This window comes from Anastrepha obliqua, chromosome 1, assembly GCF_027943255.1.
Source record: "Anastrepha obliqua isolate idAnaObli1 chromosome 1, idAnaObli1_1.0, whole genome shotgun sequence".
Lineage (NCBI taxonomy): Eukaryota > Metazoa > Arthropoda > Insecta > Diptera > Tephritidae > Anastrepha > Anastrepha obliqua.
The window spans coordinates 177,005,829-177,020,933 of record NC_072892.1 but is presented as its reverse complement, the minus strand read 5'-3'; the positions used below and the strand labels follow the sequence as shown (position 1 = coordinate 177,020,933).

At 32.7% G+C, this 15,105-nt stretch overlaps 1 protein-coding gene across 1 annotated transcript in view; it reads right to left on the bottom strand.

Moving 5' to 3' along the window:
- Window positions 1-795: 795 nt before the first annotated feature.
- LOC129241739 (ras guanine nucleotide exchange factor L-like) overlaps window positions 796-15,105 on the bottom strand; it is a 106,560-nt gene continuing 92,250 nt past the window's right edge. The window contains exon 3 of the mRNA XM_054878235.1: window positions 796-1,595. Within this exon, the coding sequence (XP_054734210.1) occupies window positions 1,521-1,595 (75 nt within the window). The 3' untranslated portion in view covers window positions 796-1,520. The remainder of the gene's footprint in view (window positions 1,596-15,105) is intronic.

Here is a 15,105-nt window from a genome sequence, read left to right as displayed (position 1 = left end):
TTATTATTATTGATTTTTCCTTTATTTTTACTTTTTTTTATTTATTTTTATTCTTTTTTTTATTTGTTTTTTCGTTTATTTTATTTGTCTTTTCCTTTATTTCCAATTTATTTCCAATTTTTTTCCAATTATTTTATTTTTTTTCCTTTATAACTATAAAGTTTTTTTGTTCATGTAATTTTTCTTTTTTTTTGCCTCTATCTTACTTATTATTTCCTTTATTATTTTTCTTAAGTTTATTTATTTATTTAATTTTTTTATTTATTTTATTTTTATTTTATTTTATTTTATTATTTCCTTTACCTTATTTAATTTTTATATTTTATTTTTTCCTTTATTTTATTTTTTATTTTTTTTTTTTAAACTTTTTTTTTATTTATTTATTATTTTTATTTTTTCCAATTTTTTCATTTTGATTTTTTGATCCCTCCTTTTTTTCTAATTTTTTTCATTTTGATTTTTTTATCCCTCCTTTTTTCTACTTTTTTTATTTTGACTTTTTTTATCCTTCATTTTATTTTTTTCTTTATTCTTTTTTCCCCCTTATTTTATTTGCTTTTCTTTTATTTTAATTTATTTATTTTTTCTACTTTTTTATTTTGATTTTTTTTTATCCTTTATTTTATTTTTTTCCTTTATTCTATTTCCCCCCCTTATTTTATTTCATGTTTTTCCTTTATTTTAATTAATTTATTTTTTCTTTTTTCATTCATTATTATTCTTTCATTATTCATTTTTTTTTTTCATTTTTTAAATTTATTTTTCTTTCTTATTTTTATTAATTTTACCACCATTTTATTTTATTTTGATTTTTTTTCCTTTATTTTACGTTTTACCCCCTTTCCTTTCCTTAATTTTGGTTTTCTTTATTATTTATTTGTTTCCTCTTTATTTTATTTTCCTTAATTTTGTTTTTACTTTTATTTTTGTGAAACATTACACCCTTAAAAAATCTTAAAACTTTCTCCTATTAAAATCTTGCCCTCTCTAATTTACATATGGACTTATGGTACCTAAAGTATGAACTTTGTCGTACGACTATTGAGTTTGCTGTTGCTAGACGATTATTTTTGTTTGTTGTTCCAAAAGAGAACATAATTTCTTTAAGACCGAAATTTAAGTGAATCACATATATAATTCTCGATTGATTCCCATACACTTATATTGCGACATACAAATATGTAAAAATAAAATATTTTTTTTAATTATAAACATGTAAACCTACTTTAAAATAATACTGTAACAAACGATTCTCTCAAGAATCTTTATTAATACTTAAAACATTCCCTCTTTTAGCCTCGTAGACTTGTGCATATTTTACTTTTTTTTTGTTTTTTCTCTCTGTTGTTTTGTTTCATGAAAGTATTTCAGAATTTCTTTAATCCAAATGTAAATGTGAATGATTAAAAAATTGTATATCATCAAGTGAGCTACACACGATCGAGTTCTGAAATACCTATGCAAATTGGATTTAAGGCTTTAATTAGCTTTGACTGCTCGTTTCCGTACGTAATACCCACTCATGTACATATATTTTCCAGTATTGCTTGATTGTTCCACTTCAACATAGGAATAGCTGTTACAAAGTTAATTACCTGAAAATAAACAAAGGAAAATAATGGTTAGTAAACAGCTAATAATTGTCTATCTGACTAAATAGTATAAGTGCATACGAAGATGCTGTATAAACATTTACATATAAAGTACTAAAGCATTAACACAAATCATAAATGATAAGCAAACAATTGTAAATTAGTTATCTGGCAAGGCAATGAAGCCTGACAAAGCAAGAATTAACTGATTGTCTATTATTAGCCAAACTCTTGGGTTCAGTTGAAGAATTTTCGTGAAGCACGCGACATTCAAATTTTAATATAAAAACTGAGAAAAAATGCCAAAGAAAAAACTCCCACTTTGCCGCTCCATTCGAATTGACCCTGAATGATAATAAATGGCAGTACGAGGCGACAGGCGTTGAAGACATTGATGAATGCTTTCAAGTGATTGTAACAAAAACAAAAAAAAAAAAAAAGAAAACAACAACAAAGAGTGCCTTGATCACGCGATAGCTTCGCATTCAAATAGTAGTTTTTCTATATTAAATTAGAGAAGCCCTTTATTAAAATATGCAAGTATGGGCATAAAAAAGGAAAGAAACAGCAAAATTAATGATATTTTAATGACATGTGACACACATGTGATTTTATATTTCATATATTTTTCATTTCTTGATGCTTTAGAATTTTCTATTTTATCCAAAGAATTTTTGTAGCTTATTATTGATGATGATTTAACAAGAATTTTAAAAATTCAATAAACATCTGCCAACTGATGAACATGAATCGTAGCTAGAAGCACACAAGACATAAAAGAAAAATTGTTTAATAAAAAAAATTAAAAATAAATAAAACAAAAAAATTCAAAATACATTTAAAAAAAAATAGTAATAAATTTAATAAAATTTAAAAACAATAAAGAAACAAGAACTCATTTTATTCATTGATTTCAATTCGAACTTGAAAAATTCAAGATTCCTTGAAATTCATTGAAAGAAAGAAATGCTGAAAGAGAAAAAGACTTCTCATGAACACCAAATCCAGTTCAAAAATAATAAAAGATGTTTTTACAAAATTGTAAAAAAAACAAAGGTCAATAAAACAAATATTCGCGCACGGTTAACATAAAGTTCTAAGAAATTAAGAAGAAAAAAAATTATATTTTTACTTTAAAATTGAGTAGGCAGCACTGATTAAACAAAACCAATTAAGAATTAAATTTTATTAAAAAATAATAAATAAAAAATAAAAATAAAATTAAAAAAACAAACAAAAATTAAAAAAAACAATCAAAAAAATTTAAAAAAAATAAAAAAATGAAAAAAATACCTTACTTTCTGATAACAAAAGTTCGTTTTATTCTCAAGAAGTTGGAATTACAGCATTGCCTGACTGAAATGTCTAATCCGAATCAAAAGAATGTGCGAATGCATAACTTAGCCAAAGCAAAATTGTGAAAGTCCTTTGACTGCTACGTCATATAGGGGACTTACAGCTATGTTAGCCAAGAACTTAGGCCAACTTACCATACCAGTATCACGTGTTTCTGGTTAGCTCAAACTCCACTTAACTTAGAAAACATAGAGAGCAGTAGGGTTGAGATTCCTAAATTTAGAATTCTTAAATAAATAAAGCAAAACAATAAATATTATAAACCTAGTCGATCAAAAATATCGGTAATGCAATCGTGGCGACGTGCGAGTAACAGCCTCTAAGTTTCTATGAAAACTAAGTAAAATCTAACACTACATTGACATCTAGCACCATACTATTAAATGTGTTTTGACATGTAAGCTTTAACTTCGTTCAATTTCTTCATATGGCAACTTGCTGTCTTAACATTTGCATTTTCAAAATAGCTTCACTGTATTCGCGCATACAAATGGTTGGATAAAATGAAAATGGAACTATCAAACTACGAAAACAACTGTTAAGGCACTGATGACATATCTGTTTTAACATAGCCTTTTTTACAAAATCTATAGAAGGTGCAGATGTTGGGTTAGTCTTTGCTAAAAGAGCTGTAGACAACACAATTGTACCCGCTCATTCAACCCGTATTCTTAAGATCTTCCAATCTGTCGTTGCTCACGCGGCAATAATGCAACATGAGCTTGACTGCCCATCAAAGGATACTATGCATATCACTGATACAATCTCAGTTTTCGCCAACCTCTGTTGGAAACAAACCGCTGTAATCGCACCTATTATATCAACGAATCAGCTGATTTCTTCAAATTCGCTGAGAGCCGATGTTGATGTTGGCCACACCTTTCCTTTCTGTCCATCAATTCCGAGCCCCACATATCACTCCAAAATATAATTAATTAGATTTACATGTTGTCTAGTAAATAGATAAATTTCTTTCAAATCCTATTTCATCAGACTTTGGCACCATTAGCAAATGATGAATGGGTACTAAGTATCTCAAAATTTTCAATTTTTCGGCGAATTCTCATCTAATCGAAGTAGCGTATAACGTACTCGACGAGGTTCAGTCAACCTTGATTAGTATTTTACCATTTGTCTTCATCAAAACGTATATTAATAAGCTTAGTGGAAATGGATTGACTTGACTGGCGACGTACGTTTATTGGACCGATTAATATGTCTGCTGGACTTTTAATTTGCCTTTCTTGTCGTTCATCGCTCTCAGGTGGATGACCCTGTGTTATGCATTTCATAAACTTTTTTTTCGCAAATTATTGATTGTATTGCGTCGTTTCATTTTTGGAAGCATTCGGCCTTTTAGATAAAAGACTAACTCTTTTCTTGGTCCCTGAAGTATTTTGGTCTCTTAAGAATAGCTATTTTCCAGTAGTACATAAATTCCCTTTGAAAGAATTGAGGTAGAATTGCTTCTTTTGGGGAGGGAGAAAGTTACCTGTACGGATTTTATATGGTGTGCAGATACCGATATATTTTGGAAAAAAAAAATGAAAAAATTCTGTATGCGGAACAAATTGGGCGGGACTATTTAATATAAGAACTAGTAGTTTCTCGACCAGTATATCACTTGATCTCGCGTCACAAACTACAATGTATATAATTGATTGGGTATTGTAATAAGTTTCCGCCTTCGTAAAAGATGTGTTGCTGTTGATACTAGTAACATACTGGTGATTTGAAGGTGTATATACGAGGTCTCGATCGCAGTAGTTGAGATTCGTTTGAAGCGTAAAGATTCTTTTTTATTTGACGTTCGTCCCGAAAAAACAGCATTTGCGGGAAGTCAGGCTTCATTATTACCTTTTAGAGAAAAGTGCTGCTGAAACGTGGCGTATATTGATCAATATTTACAACTTGTAAAGAGTGGTTTCGACGCTTTCAAAGTGGCAATATCGACGTGAGTGATAAAGATCGAACGAGTGAAGGGGCACTGTAAAAATTCGAAGATACTCAACTAAAATCATTATTGGATGAAGACGCATATCGAACCCTTCATGATATGTCTAAAGAGTTGGATGTTTACAAATTAACCGTCGCTAAACGTATGCACGCGATGGGAATGATCCAGAAAGCAGGTAACTGAGTGCCACACCAATCGAAGGAGAGGGATATCGAGAGATGTTTGGTGACGTGTGAGATGCTTCTTGAACGCCAGAAAAGAAAAGGTAATCTGCATCACATCGCCACTAGTGATGAAAAATGCATCTATTATGATAAGCCTAAGTGGCAAAAATGTTGGAGCCTACCAAGTGAAGCAGGTCCATCGACAGCGAAAAAAACTATATTCATGCTTCAGATGTTATGTTGTTCATCTGGTGCCATTAGTGGGGTCAGAAGGATGTCATCTATTATGAACTCCTTAAACCGTCTGAAACCAGCACTGCCGACCAATGATCGTTACCGACTGCAGCTAATGTGTTTGAATCGAGCTCTCAAAAAAAAGCGACAAGTGACCGGAATGGGACGATAGACATAACAAACTGATTTTGCTGCATGACAACGCCAGGCCACACGTTTCTAGATTGGTTCAGAAATATTTAGAGACTGAATTGAGATATCTTGCCCCACCCGCCGTATTTCCCAGACATTGCACCTTCGGTTTACCATCTGTTCCGATCAATGCAGTCAGGCCTTATTGGAGAGCGTTTAACTTCTTGCGAGAGTATCGCAAGCAGGCTCAATAAATGAATCAAGCCACTGATGATTTTCCACAAATGGAGGGACCTACAGTTTCAAGCCGACTCCGAACGGCAGATATTTTTATGAGTAGCTTTTAATGGCAGAAATACACTCGGAGGTTTGCCATTGCCTGCCGATGGGCGGCTGCTATTAGAAAAAACGTTTTCTTCATTTTGGTGTTTCACCGAGATTCTCTCTAGCGCATACTTCACATAATATTATTAGTAGAGTATTATTTAATTGTTTAAATAATTCGTAACTTTGGCTAAGAAAGGACGGAAACTTATTCCCATACCTAATAGTCAAACATTATAGGCATTCAAACCCCTAGTTGAGTTACCATTAATCGGAATACTGATAAATTTTCAAAGCAATCGGTACTTCATCAGTTGTGGTTTGTTGACATTCATGTATTTCTTCCCTGAAACTGCAAACGAGAGATTTCAAATAAAATAATTCATTTCGATATTTTTGTTCACCTACGTTTGCTTAGGAGCAAATAAATCACAAAATTTTTCAAGTTACCTTGAAAAAGACAAACAAAGATGCGTTGAGACTTTGAGAAAGTTTTTCAAGTTGCCGAATTCAGTATTCAGAATTTTAATGTTAATTTGAATTTGAATAATTTGAATTTTAATACCAGTAAAAGAGTCGAAACCCTTATAAAACCTGCTCCATGTATCAGTTGTTGATATTAGGCATGTGTTTGGCACGAGATCTTCTGCTGATCGAAGTACTCGCCATTTGAAAACGAACACCTCGAACACCTGCAGTATTGCGTTTGTGTATCTAAATGATCAGTGAGTGCAGCTTCGCATGCGTACCTAAATAATTCAATTTCCTACAACTGCACTTGTGTTTACACGGATTAAGTATTTGCGTTTTTAATTAACTTTTAAGCTCTTTGTATGCCCTAGTATTAACAGCGTTAAGCCACCAATCAATTAGGTACACAAAGTTAGGCAGAGGTAAATAAAGAAAGCGGCGCAGTTTTTGAAGAAAGAGGCAATGTGAAGGTAAAGGTACCTACAAATATGGGGTGTAAAGCGGTGGGAAAATATATAGGCTGAAAATAAAATTAAAAGTAGTCGTTAACAATTAATGGTTAGTGGTTTAAGTATTGTTTGAACATTTGGAAGTCATACCTTTTTTAGATACCGACTGATTACAATCATTAGCGGCAAAAATTATGAGCTGTAAGATTTTTAATTTTGTTTTTTTTTTTTCATTTTTTTCATTACTAGCCGCATGCCACGCTATAAGCAATTAAGTGCTTCACACCCAACTGACTCAATTATACGTAAAATGTACCCATACATCACGCATTACATCACTTCTAAACCTGGCGTGGGTACTAAGTGGATATTAAGTGGATACTAAGTACTACTGCCACCAAAGTGTGTGGAAAATATTGAAAACTAATTCCATTTTAATTTCCGTATTTCCCCAATAAACGCCATAAAGTGAGGCGCTATGGCAAAAACAAAAGCAACAGCGGGCAAATCAAGCTGTCAAGAGTTTTGCGCAAGTAATGCAATGTGCGGGAAGTTAAGGAAGGAGAAGAATAAGAGGAAATATATTGCGTTGATTATAAATTTAGAGCAACACACCCAAACTGCACTGGAGCAAGGAGGAGAACGCGACGAATAAAAACTGCGCAGAAAACTAGAGCACATACACGCAGGCATGCACACGCACATACACACTCACATCCACACGCTCGCACACACATTCCCACGCTCGTGCATATGATGGTTGGGTAGGTATTGTGGGTGCAGAAAATTGGGAAACAATTAAATGATAAAGGAAAATTATTGCGAAAATAAAAAAGGGGACAAGAAGCAAACAAGGTGATGACTTGGGTGTGCCGAATAATTTTGCAAATATTCGTTCACTTTTAATTGTCAGCCATAAAACGCTGTGTAAGCTTTTGGCTTGTTTACGAAATTGATTAAGCCTTATCACGCAGCTGCATTAGTAAAAGTATAAAAGTAAATTTGTATTATTTATCAGAGGAAAAATATAATAAAGTACAGACAGCCGCATATACTATAAAGTCGCGATAAAAAAAATATTGACTAGTATATTTGGCAAGCGGAGACTAAGACAATAGAGACTGTAATGATGCTCACACTCACCAACGGCTGAAACTAATGAGAGACCGGTGTAAATCAATTCTCACCACCGTCCCGTTTCGTAGTATCTTAGATCGTTCTTTCATCGTGTCAATTGATACGGGTGTACGGGCGTATGTTTACGTTGGTGAGTGTGAGCACCATAAGAGAGCGTCCCGACGATAGTCGGTTCTACGTTACCGGAACGACCCGGATTTAAATACTATAGGGTGATCAATTAAGAGGAGTTTTTTTCATTTGCGTTTTTTTTACAGATCGCGCGCGAGTTGTGGCAAACTGTCATCGTGGATTTGTTGAACAGCGTTTGGCATTTCATCATGGAAAGACTCACACCGCAACAACGTCTACAAATTGTTCAACTGTATTATGAAAATCAGCGTTCTGTGACAAGCCACTTGCCATACAGCTCGTGAAACAATGACTTTATTGAGAAGTCATTTCGGAGAGCAAGACCTGTGAGTTGGCCACCAAGATCTTGTGATATCACACCTTTGGGCTTTTTTCTTTGGGGATTCGTGAAGTCCAAGGTCTATGCTGATAAACCAGCTACGATTGAAGCTCTGGAAGCCAACATTACGCGTGTTATTCACGACATACCAGTCGAAATGCTCGAACGAGTGATTGAAAATTGGACCTTCAGAATGGACCACCTTAAGCGTAGTTGCGGCCAACATTTGAATGAAGTCATATTCAAAAAGTAAGTGTCAAAGAATGTCCTTTCAAATGATAAATAAAGGTTTTGAACATAATTTACATTTTTGTTTTTTTTTTTAACTATTGAAAAAAGCGCCTCATGATTGATCACCCTATATATGTATATACGGCTAAGGACTGAAGGACTGTCACTACAGCAACATTTCCCGTAAAAGTATCGGTAACGTGTACCATATTACGCTACAACAACAATAAAGCGAGCGGAGACTAGCGAAGACGGCACACAACCGTAAATGCATTAAAACAAGACAAAAACAAAACAAAAAAATATTCTCAATATATTATTACCATAAGAAATATTTATTGCAAAAACTGTGCCCGCTAAGGTGGCTCTGTAGTTGGAAAACTCAAAAAATCGTATTTAGCGGAGTTAATTGCCAAAATGTCATTACAAATATTAGACTCGCTATATAGTATGTTCATGTGGTTCGACCACTTCCCAATGAATGCTTTCATAGTTCGATTAGAGCCGTTTTCAGAAAATTCATACATTATTAACATAAAAAAGTCCTTATAGAGTGCACCAATGCACTCAGCTAACTGGCGACTCTCAATCAAGTCTCCCCGATTCGGTTACCGGGACATGAGGGACACGAAGAAAACGACAAGACAGACTTTTATGTCAAAAAAGGGGCGGAAGGGTCATTATTGGACCAACCGCATTTTTCGGTTTAAAAAACCCTAAACTAGTAAACCAAAAAATGGATCGAAATAAAAAACAGGAAATACTAGAACGGCACAAACACGGCCTTAATCACTCCAAAAAGTTCCTGAACTTTAACAAAGAGAGTAGTAAAGTCCTCTCACGACGAACAAAATGCGTTCCTATAGTATGGCCCGAAAGCTGGGACGGTGACAATATCTGATGAAGCGTCCCTTAGAGCGTTTGAGAGAAAGATTTCGGTTAGCACGTAAAAGAAACGACTTTGTTAAACTCGGCTAAAATCACTTAAGCATAATTTTTAACGCAATACAAAATACTCCTTCCTCCTTGATAATTATAAAAACAAAAATATAAGGTGTATAAATATTACCTACAATTAGTAGCAAGCAAAATTATTGTTTATTGATGGTTTTTTATTTATCGCAACTGTATATGATTAAAGAAAGTAAGCCAAACCATTTACCTGTGTTCAAAAACAATTAAGTAGCTAAGCGAGAAAAGCATTCTGAGTGCATAGATATGTGCATACGCATACAAGTAAATACAAAAACACACCCCAGTAGGAAAAACTTTGCGCTAATAATGTGTACCTCAAAAGTAGAGTTATTCCGGTTAGCATGGTGATGCCTGGTACAAAATACACATGCAGACACGCTTCCAATATCTTCTTTTTGACTAAATGTTTTATCATATATTTAAATAGTTCATGTCCTCGGTACAACTCGAAAGTTCGATCTGCCATTAGAAAACGCAACAATTATTATGCTAAGTGGAGGAAAGATTTGATGGATACTTCTTCGTGCCGCTACAAGGAAATCCGAAATGAAACTACTGCAATAATAGAGTCTAAACGTTGATACAGTTACTCAAAACTTCATCCATCGCTTCCGTCAAGAGAACTAAAAAAATGTTAATTCATGGGAAAGAAAGTATCGAGTGTGAGACTAACCTTTTATCACTTAAACTTAATGTAACGTTTGGGATTAATGATATGAGCATATCTCTGCCTGGGATACTGGATGTACTGGTTTGCGGTCCGGAAAATTATCTATCTGCTAGGAATTACATATTTATGTGCAGACTTGCTATATTCAAGCAACCTCCCTATCTGTTAGAGAAGTTGATACCAGCAAGGTCTCGGAGACACAGTGTCAGTGTAATTTTCTAACATTCAATTACTTAGCATCATCTAGACTATTTTTCATTACGCTGTTAGAGTGTGGAACTCTTTTATGCCCGACACTGTAAAGACTGGACTTAACAGATTTAACTACAAGGCACAAGTATATGATAACTTTAATTGTTTGATTGCATGCAATTAGGGCACTAAATTATTCACTTGGTATTTTAATACAGGTAACTACTTTTTTCTTAATCTACCTTTCCTTTCCGTATTTTAATAATATTGTTTAGTTACATTGGATTGAAATGTTAATGAACAGTTGTGAAAATTTATATTAAGAAACTTTCATGTTAAAATCGTTCTAGTTGCATATAATAATGTTGAAGTACTATTAAATGACCTAAGTCATACTCTGTACTACTGATACAAATAAAATGAAATGAAATGGAGTTTAATAATTTTCTCACCTAAAGGGTCAAGTAGTTGCTATAACTAGCTATAACTAACTATAAAAAGCTAAATTTCTAGCTCAAAATTTTGCGCACCCTCGTTTGATCGAAATCAGGTTTAAAAGCTCGATTGAAGCGCTAATCCGCAACTACTGAAACTGAGCAGAAACCGACATTTAAAGCTGTAGGCAGATATCTATTGTACATATGTGAAGATAAGAAATAGAAACTAGTACAGGTTCTGAATTGTATGGAACGGCACTAGTTCGAATTCAATTTCGCAACAGGGTAGTTATATACACAAATAAGTATATAAATTTTGGCAAAATATACATGCAAATATGAGATAAGGGCATAATTAACCAATTAACGTGAAAATTGTGCAACAAACTTTATTTATATTTGCCTTTCGCAATAAAAATTACGATAAGTGTGTCTGAAAAAGGAAAACAACAACAAAAAATATACAAAAACACAAAAGAATGCAAAACAAAAAAAAAAAACACAAGACAAAATACAAAATAAAAAAACAAAAAAATAAATATAAAATGTAAAAAAAAAAAAAAAAAAAAAATAAATAGAAAAAGGGATTTAAAAAACTAAACAAAAACCCAAATTCGACAGATTTGTATGTCTAGTTATAGTACATAAAATTACTATTGCGAATCAATTTTGATAAAACTTGCGGATATACACGAAAATATACGAAGGCGTGGTTATATAATAGCTTCCATGACTGTATTTTCAGAAAATAGAACAACTTTAAAATAATTTCATGCAAGATTTTCACCAAACCGAATCACCTATCTACACATATTCCATTTAAAAAGACGTGGAAAAAATACAGAGGTACCGAGGGTCTCAAATGGTTGAAGCTACACAGATTCCAAAGAATTTTCAAATACTTCAACTCAAAAAAGCACTGAAGGTTCATATTTATTCATAAATTTTCAGAGCTAAAATGAAGCTGCGAGTCAATTATGCTTAGTACCAAAGGCCACAAATATATCCATCAATAATTGTTTAGTGACTCGCAACCACATTCGATATAATCACGGGTACCATCTGGAATGAAAAAAATACACTTCTAAAAATAATGGAAAAAAAATGTAACAAAACAAAAACAATAATAATAAAAATAACAAAAATCAAAAATCAAAATAATATAAACAATATAAATAGAAATGCATTCAAAATTAAAATAAGATAAATAGAAAATTAAAAAAAAATAATAATAATAATAAAATTATAAAAAATAATAATATAAAAATTATAAAAAAACAAAAGAAAAAACGAAAGAAAAAAACAAAAATCAGTAAATTATAAAAAAAAATTTTAAAAATTAAAAAAACATATATAAAAAATAAAAAAAAAACATTAAAAAAATATAAATAAAAAAATAAACACGAAATAAAAAAACTACAGTTGTACCTCGGTTAACCGGGCCTCTACTAACCGGGTACATCTGTTAACCGGCATGCTGTGTGTTTGATTTTATATCTCTATTAACCGTGCTTTACCTCTATTATCCGTGCGGCGTATAATAACTTTTTTCAATTTAAGTGAATGTGCAAAGAAATAAAATTCGGGGATTCCCATTTTTTGTTTATGTAATAAGTTTGCATGATTCAATTATTAAAGGTTTGCTCACTAGTGACATTCGATTTTTGACACTCCCTTACAAAAGGTTGTATTTAAGAAGGTGAATAAAGTGGAGCAAATTAAATCCATTTCGGTAAAAATGGTAGCAAAAAAGTATTTTCTTACTTAAACGGAAACAAACTGCGACCGGTTTAAAAAATAAATTTTAATTAATATTTAAATGTAAATAAAGGTACAAATAGAAGTTATTAGCGGAAATTGTCAAGTCTAATATTAAAACAAGAAATTATTTCACTTAAACCAAGATTTTATTTTGTGAATTATTTATTACAAGAAATAAAGCTTTGTAAATTCTCCACTGATCGATCTTGGATTACGTCAAATACTCTATCATGTCCTGACATAAGCGGTATGTATTCCATGTCATACTACCATAGTCCTGAACATACCGATGAAACCTCTTGAGCGAGTTGTTGCTCGCAAGCAGACCATTTTGAAGATGAAATGTTTTTTCTACAAATTTTACTTTTACTCAAATTTTCTGGAGCTAGCATCCCAGTGTCTTGCAAAGGGAGCCGATTTGTCAAGAGAGAACGAGAAAGCTGCTCACTTATGACTTTAGAATTCTGACACTCCCTTACAAAAGGTCGCATTTAAAATGGATGAAGAAAATTGAAATATTAAACAACTTTTAGCTTAAAATGGTAGCAAAACCTCCGAGTCTATGTATTTCTGGCACAAAAAAGCTCCTCATAAAAAACCATCTGCCATCTGGAGGCTGTGAGCTCTTGTAGGTAATTTATGTATTTTTAAAGTAACCTAGTAAGTACTTCCCCAGCCTATATTTGAAAAGTATCCGGCTCCAATTGTCAAAACGTCCATCTTTCGCGTTCATTGCCCCAAAAAGATGCGCTGTTTTCCATATCGTTTTGGTTATGGACATACCGAGCAAGTTCTTGTGTTTAAAAACCCTTTTGAAAACAAAATGTTTTTACTACAAATTTTACTTTTCTTCCACTTTTGCTAGAAATTTCTAGAGTTAGCAACCCAGTGTCTTGCTAAGGGAGCTGATTTGTCAAGAGGGAATGAGAAAGCTGCTTACTGAGCAAACCTTTTATTATTGAATCATGATAAGTTTGTATCAAATTTCATTTTCATTCATTCTGTAAGTGCAAAGAAATAAAATTCGGGGATTCCCATTTTTTGTTTTTATGTAATAAATTTGTATCAAATTTCACTTTCATTCAGTCTGTAAGTGAAATTTGATCTCTTAACAGGTGCTTTTGTGAAAATGGCTCCATCAATAAGTAAACTGACAAAAAGAGCAAGAAAAGTTCTTTCAATTAAAGAGAAAATAGAACTGATTAACGAATATCGCAAGAACCCATCCGTTCATTTTTTATCTGAAAAATATGGTGTTGGCAAACAAACTGTACGAGACTTAATAAAAAACAAAGAAAAAATTTTGAAATATGAATCGGAAAGTGATTCAATTCACGGTTTAAAAAATAGACATACTCTGAAAAAATCCGAAAATCCAAAGGTTGATTTTGCAACATATGAATGGTTTCGACAAGAAAGATTTAAGGGATGTCCCATTACAGGTAATATTACTCAAATCCAGACATCCACATAAACTGAAAATTTCCTGCAATTTCTAGGCGAAATGATTACTGAGAAGGCAAAATATTTTCATGGTAAATTAAACATAAATTCCGAGTGTAAGTATTCATCTGGTTGGCTGGAAAAATTCAAAAATCGGCATGGAATTCGTAGGCTGAAATCCACAGGAGAAAAGGAGTGTGCTGATTATGTGTCTGCAACGATGTTTGTGGAAGACTTAAACGAATACATTAAAAATGAACAACTTACAACTGAACAAATTTATAATGCAGACGAAACCGGTCTATTTTGGAAGTGTTTGCCCCAAAATTCGTTGGCGAGTGGTGATGAATATTCTATTGAGGGGTACAAAGAGTCCAAGGAAAGAATCACAGCTTTACTCTGTGCAAATGCAGCTGGGACTCACAAGTGTAAATTGATGATAATAGGAAAAAGTGCTAATCCAAGATGTTTAAAAAATGTTAAATACATTCCTGTAGTTTATAAGTCTAATAAGAGAGCTTGGGTAACACAAGAGCTATTTCTGGAGTGGTTTAACAACAATTTTGTACCAGAGGTAAGAGAACATTTACAACGCATTGGTCTCGAAAAGAATTGCAAAGTTCTTTTGCTATTAGACAACTGTCCAGCACACCCGGATGTAAATGCAATGATATCTGATAATGTTACAGTAAAATATCTACCACCGAATTGTACATCTTTGATTCAACCTATGGATCAAGGAGCCATTCGGAGTTTCAAATGCCAGTACCGTAAATTTATCGTGCAAAAACTTGTGGATTCTAATAGTCGACACGAATTTGTTAAATCTTTGAACATTAAGTCAGCTTTATGGACAGCAGCGACTTCGTGGGATTCTGTAACCCCACGTGTTTTAAATAAAGTTTGGAATAACTTACTATCTCAAGATGATGAAAATGATTCAACTTTTAGTATTGAGATACAATCAGATGTATTAATACCACCTGGTTTTACAGCTGATGCTATCTCAAAGTGGATGGAGTGCGATATTGATGTCGCACCGTTTGCTATTGTATCTGATGATGAAATCGTTAACATGGTCAATCAAACAGAAGAATATGAGCTTGAGTCAAATTCAGAGGAATCAGAT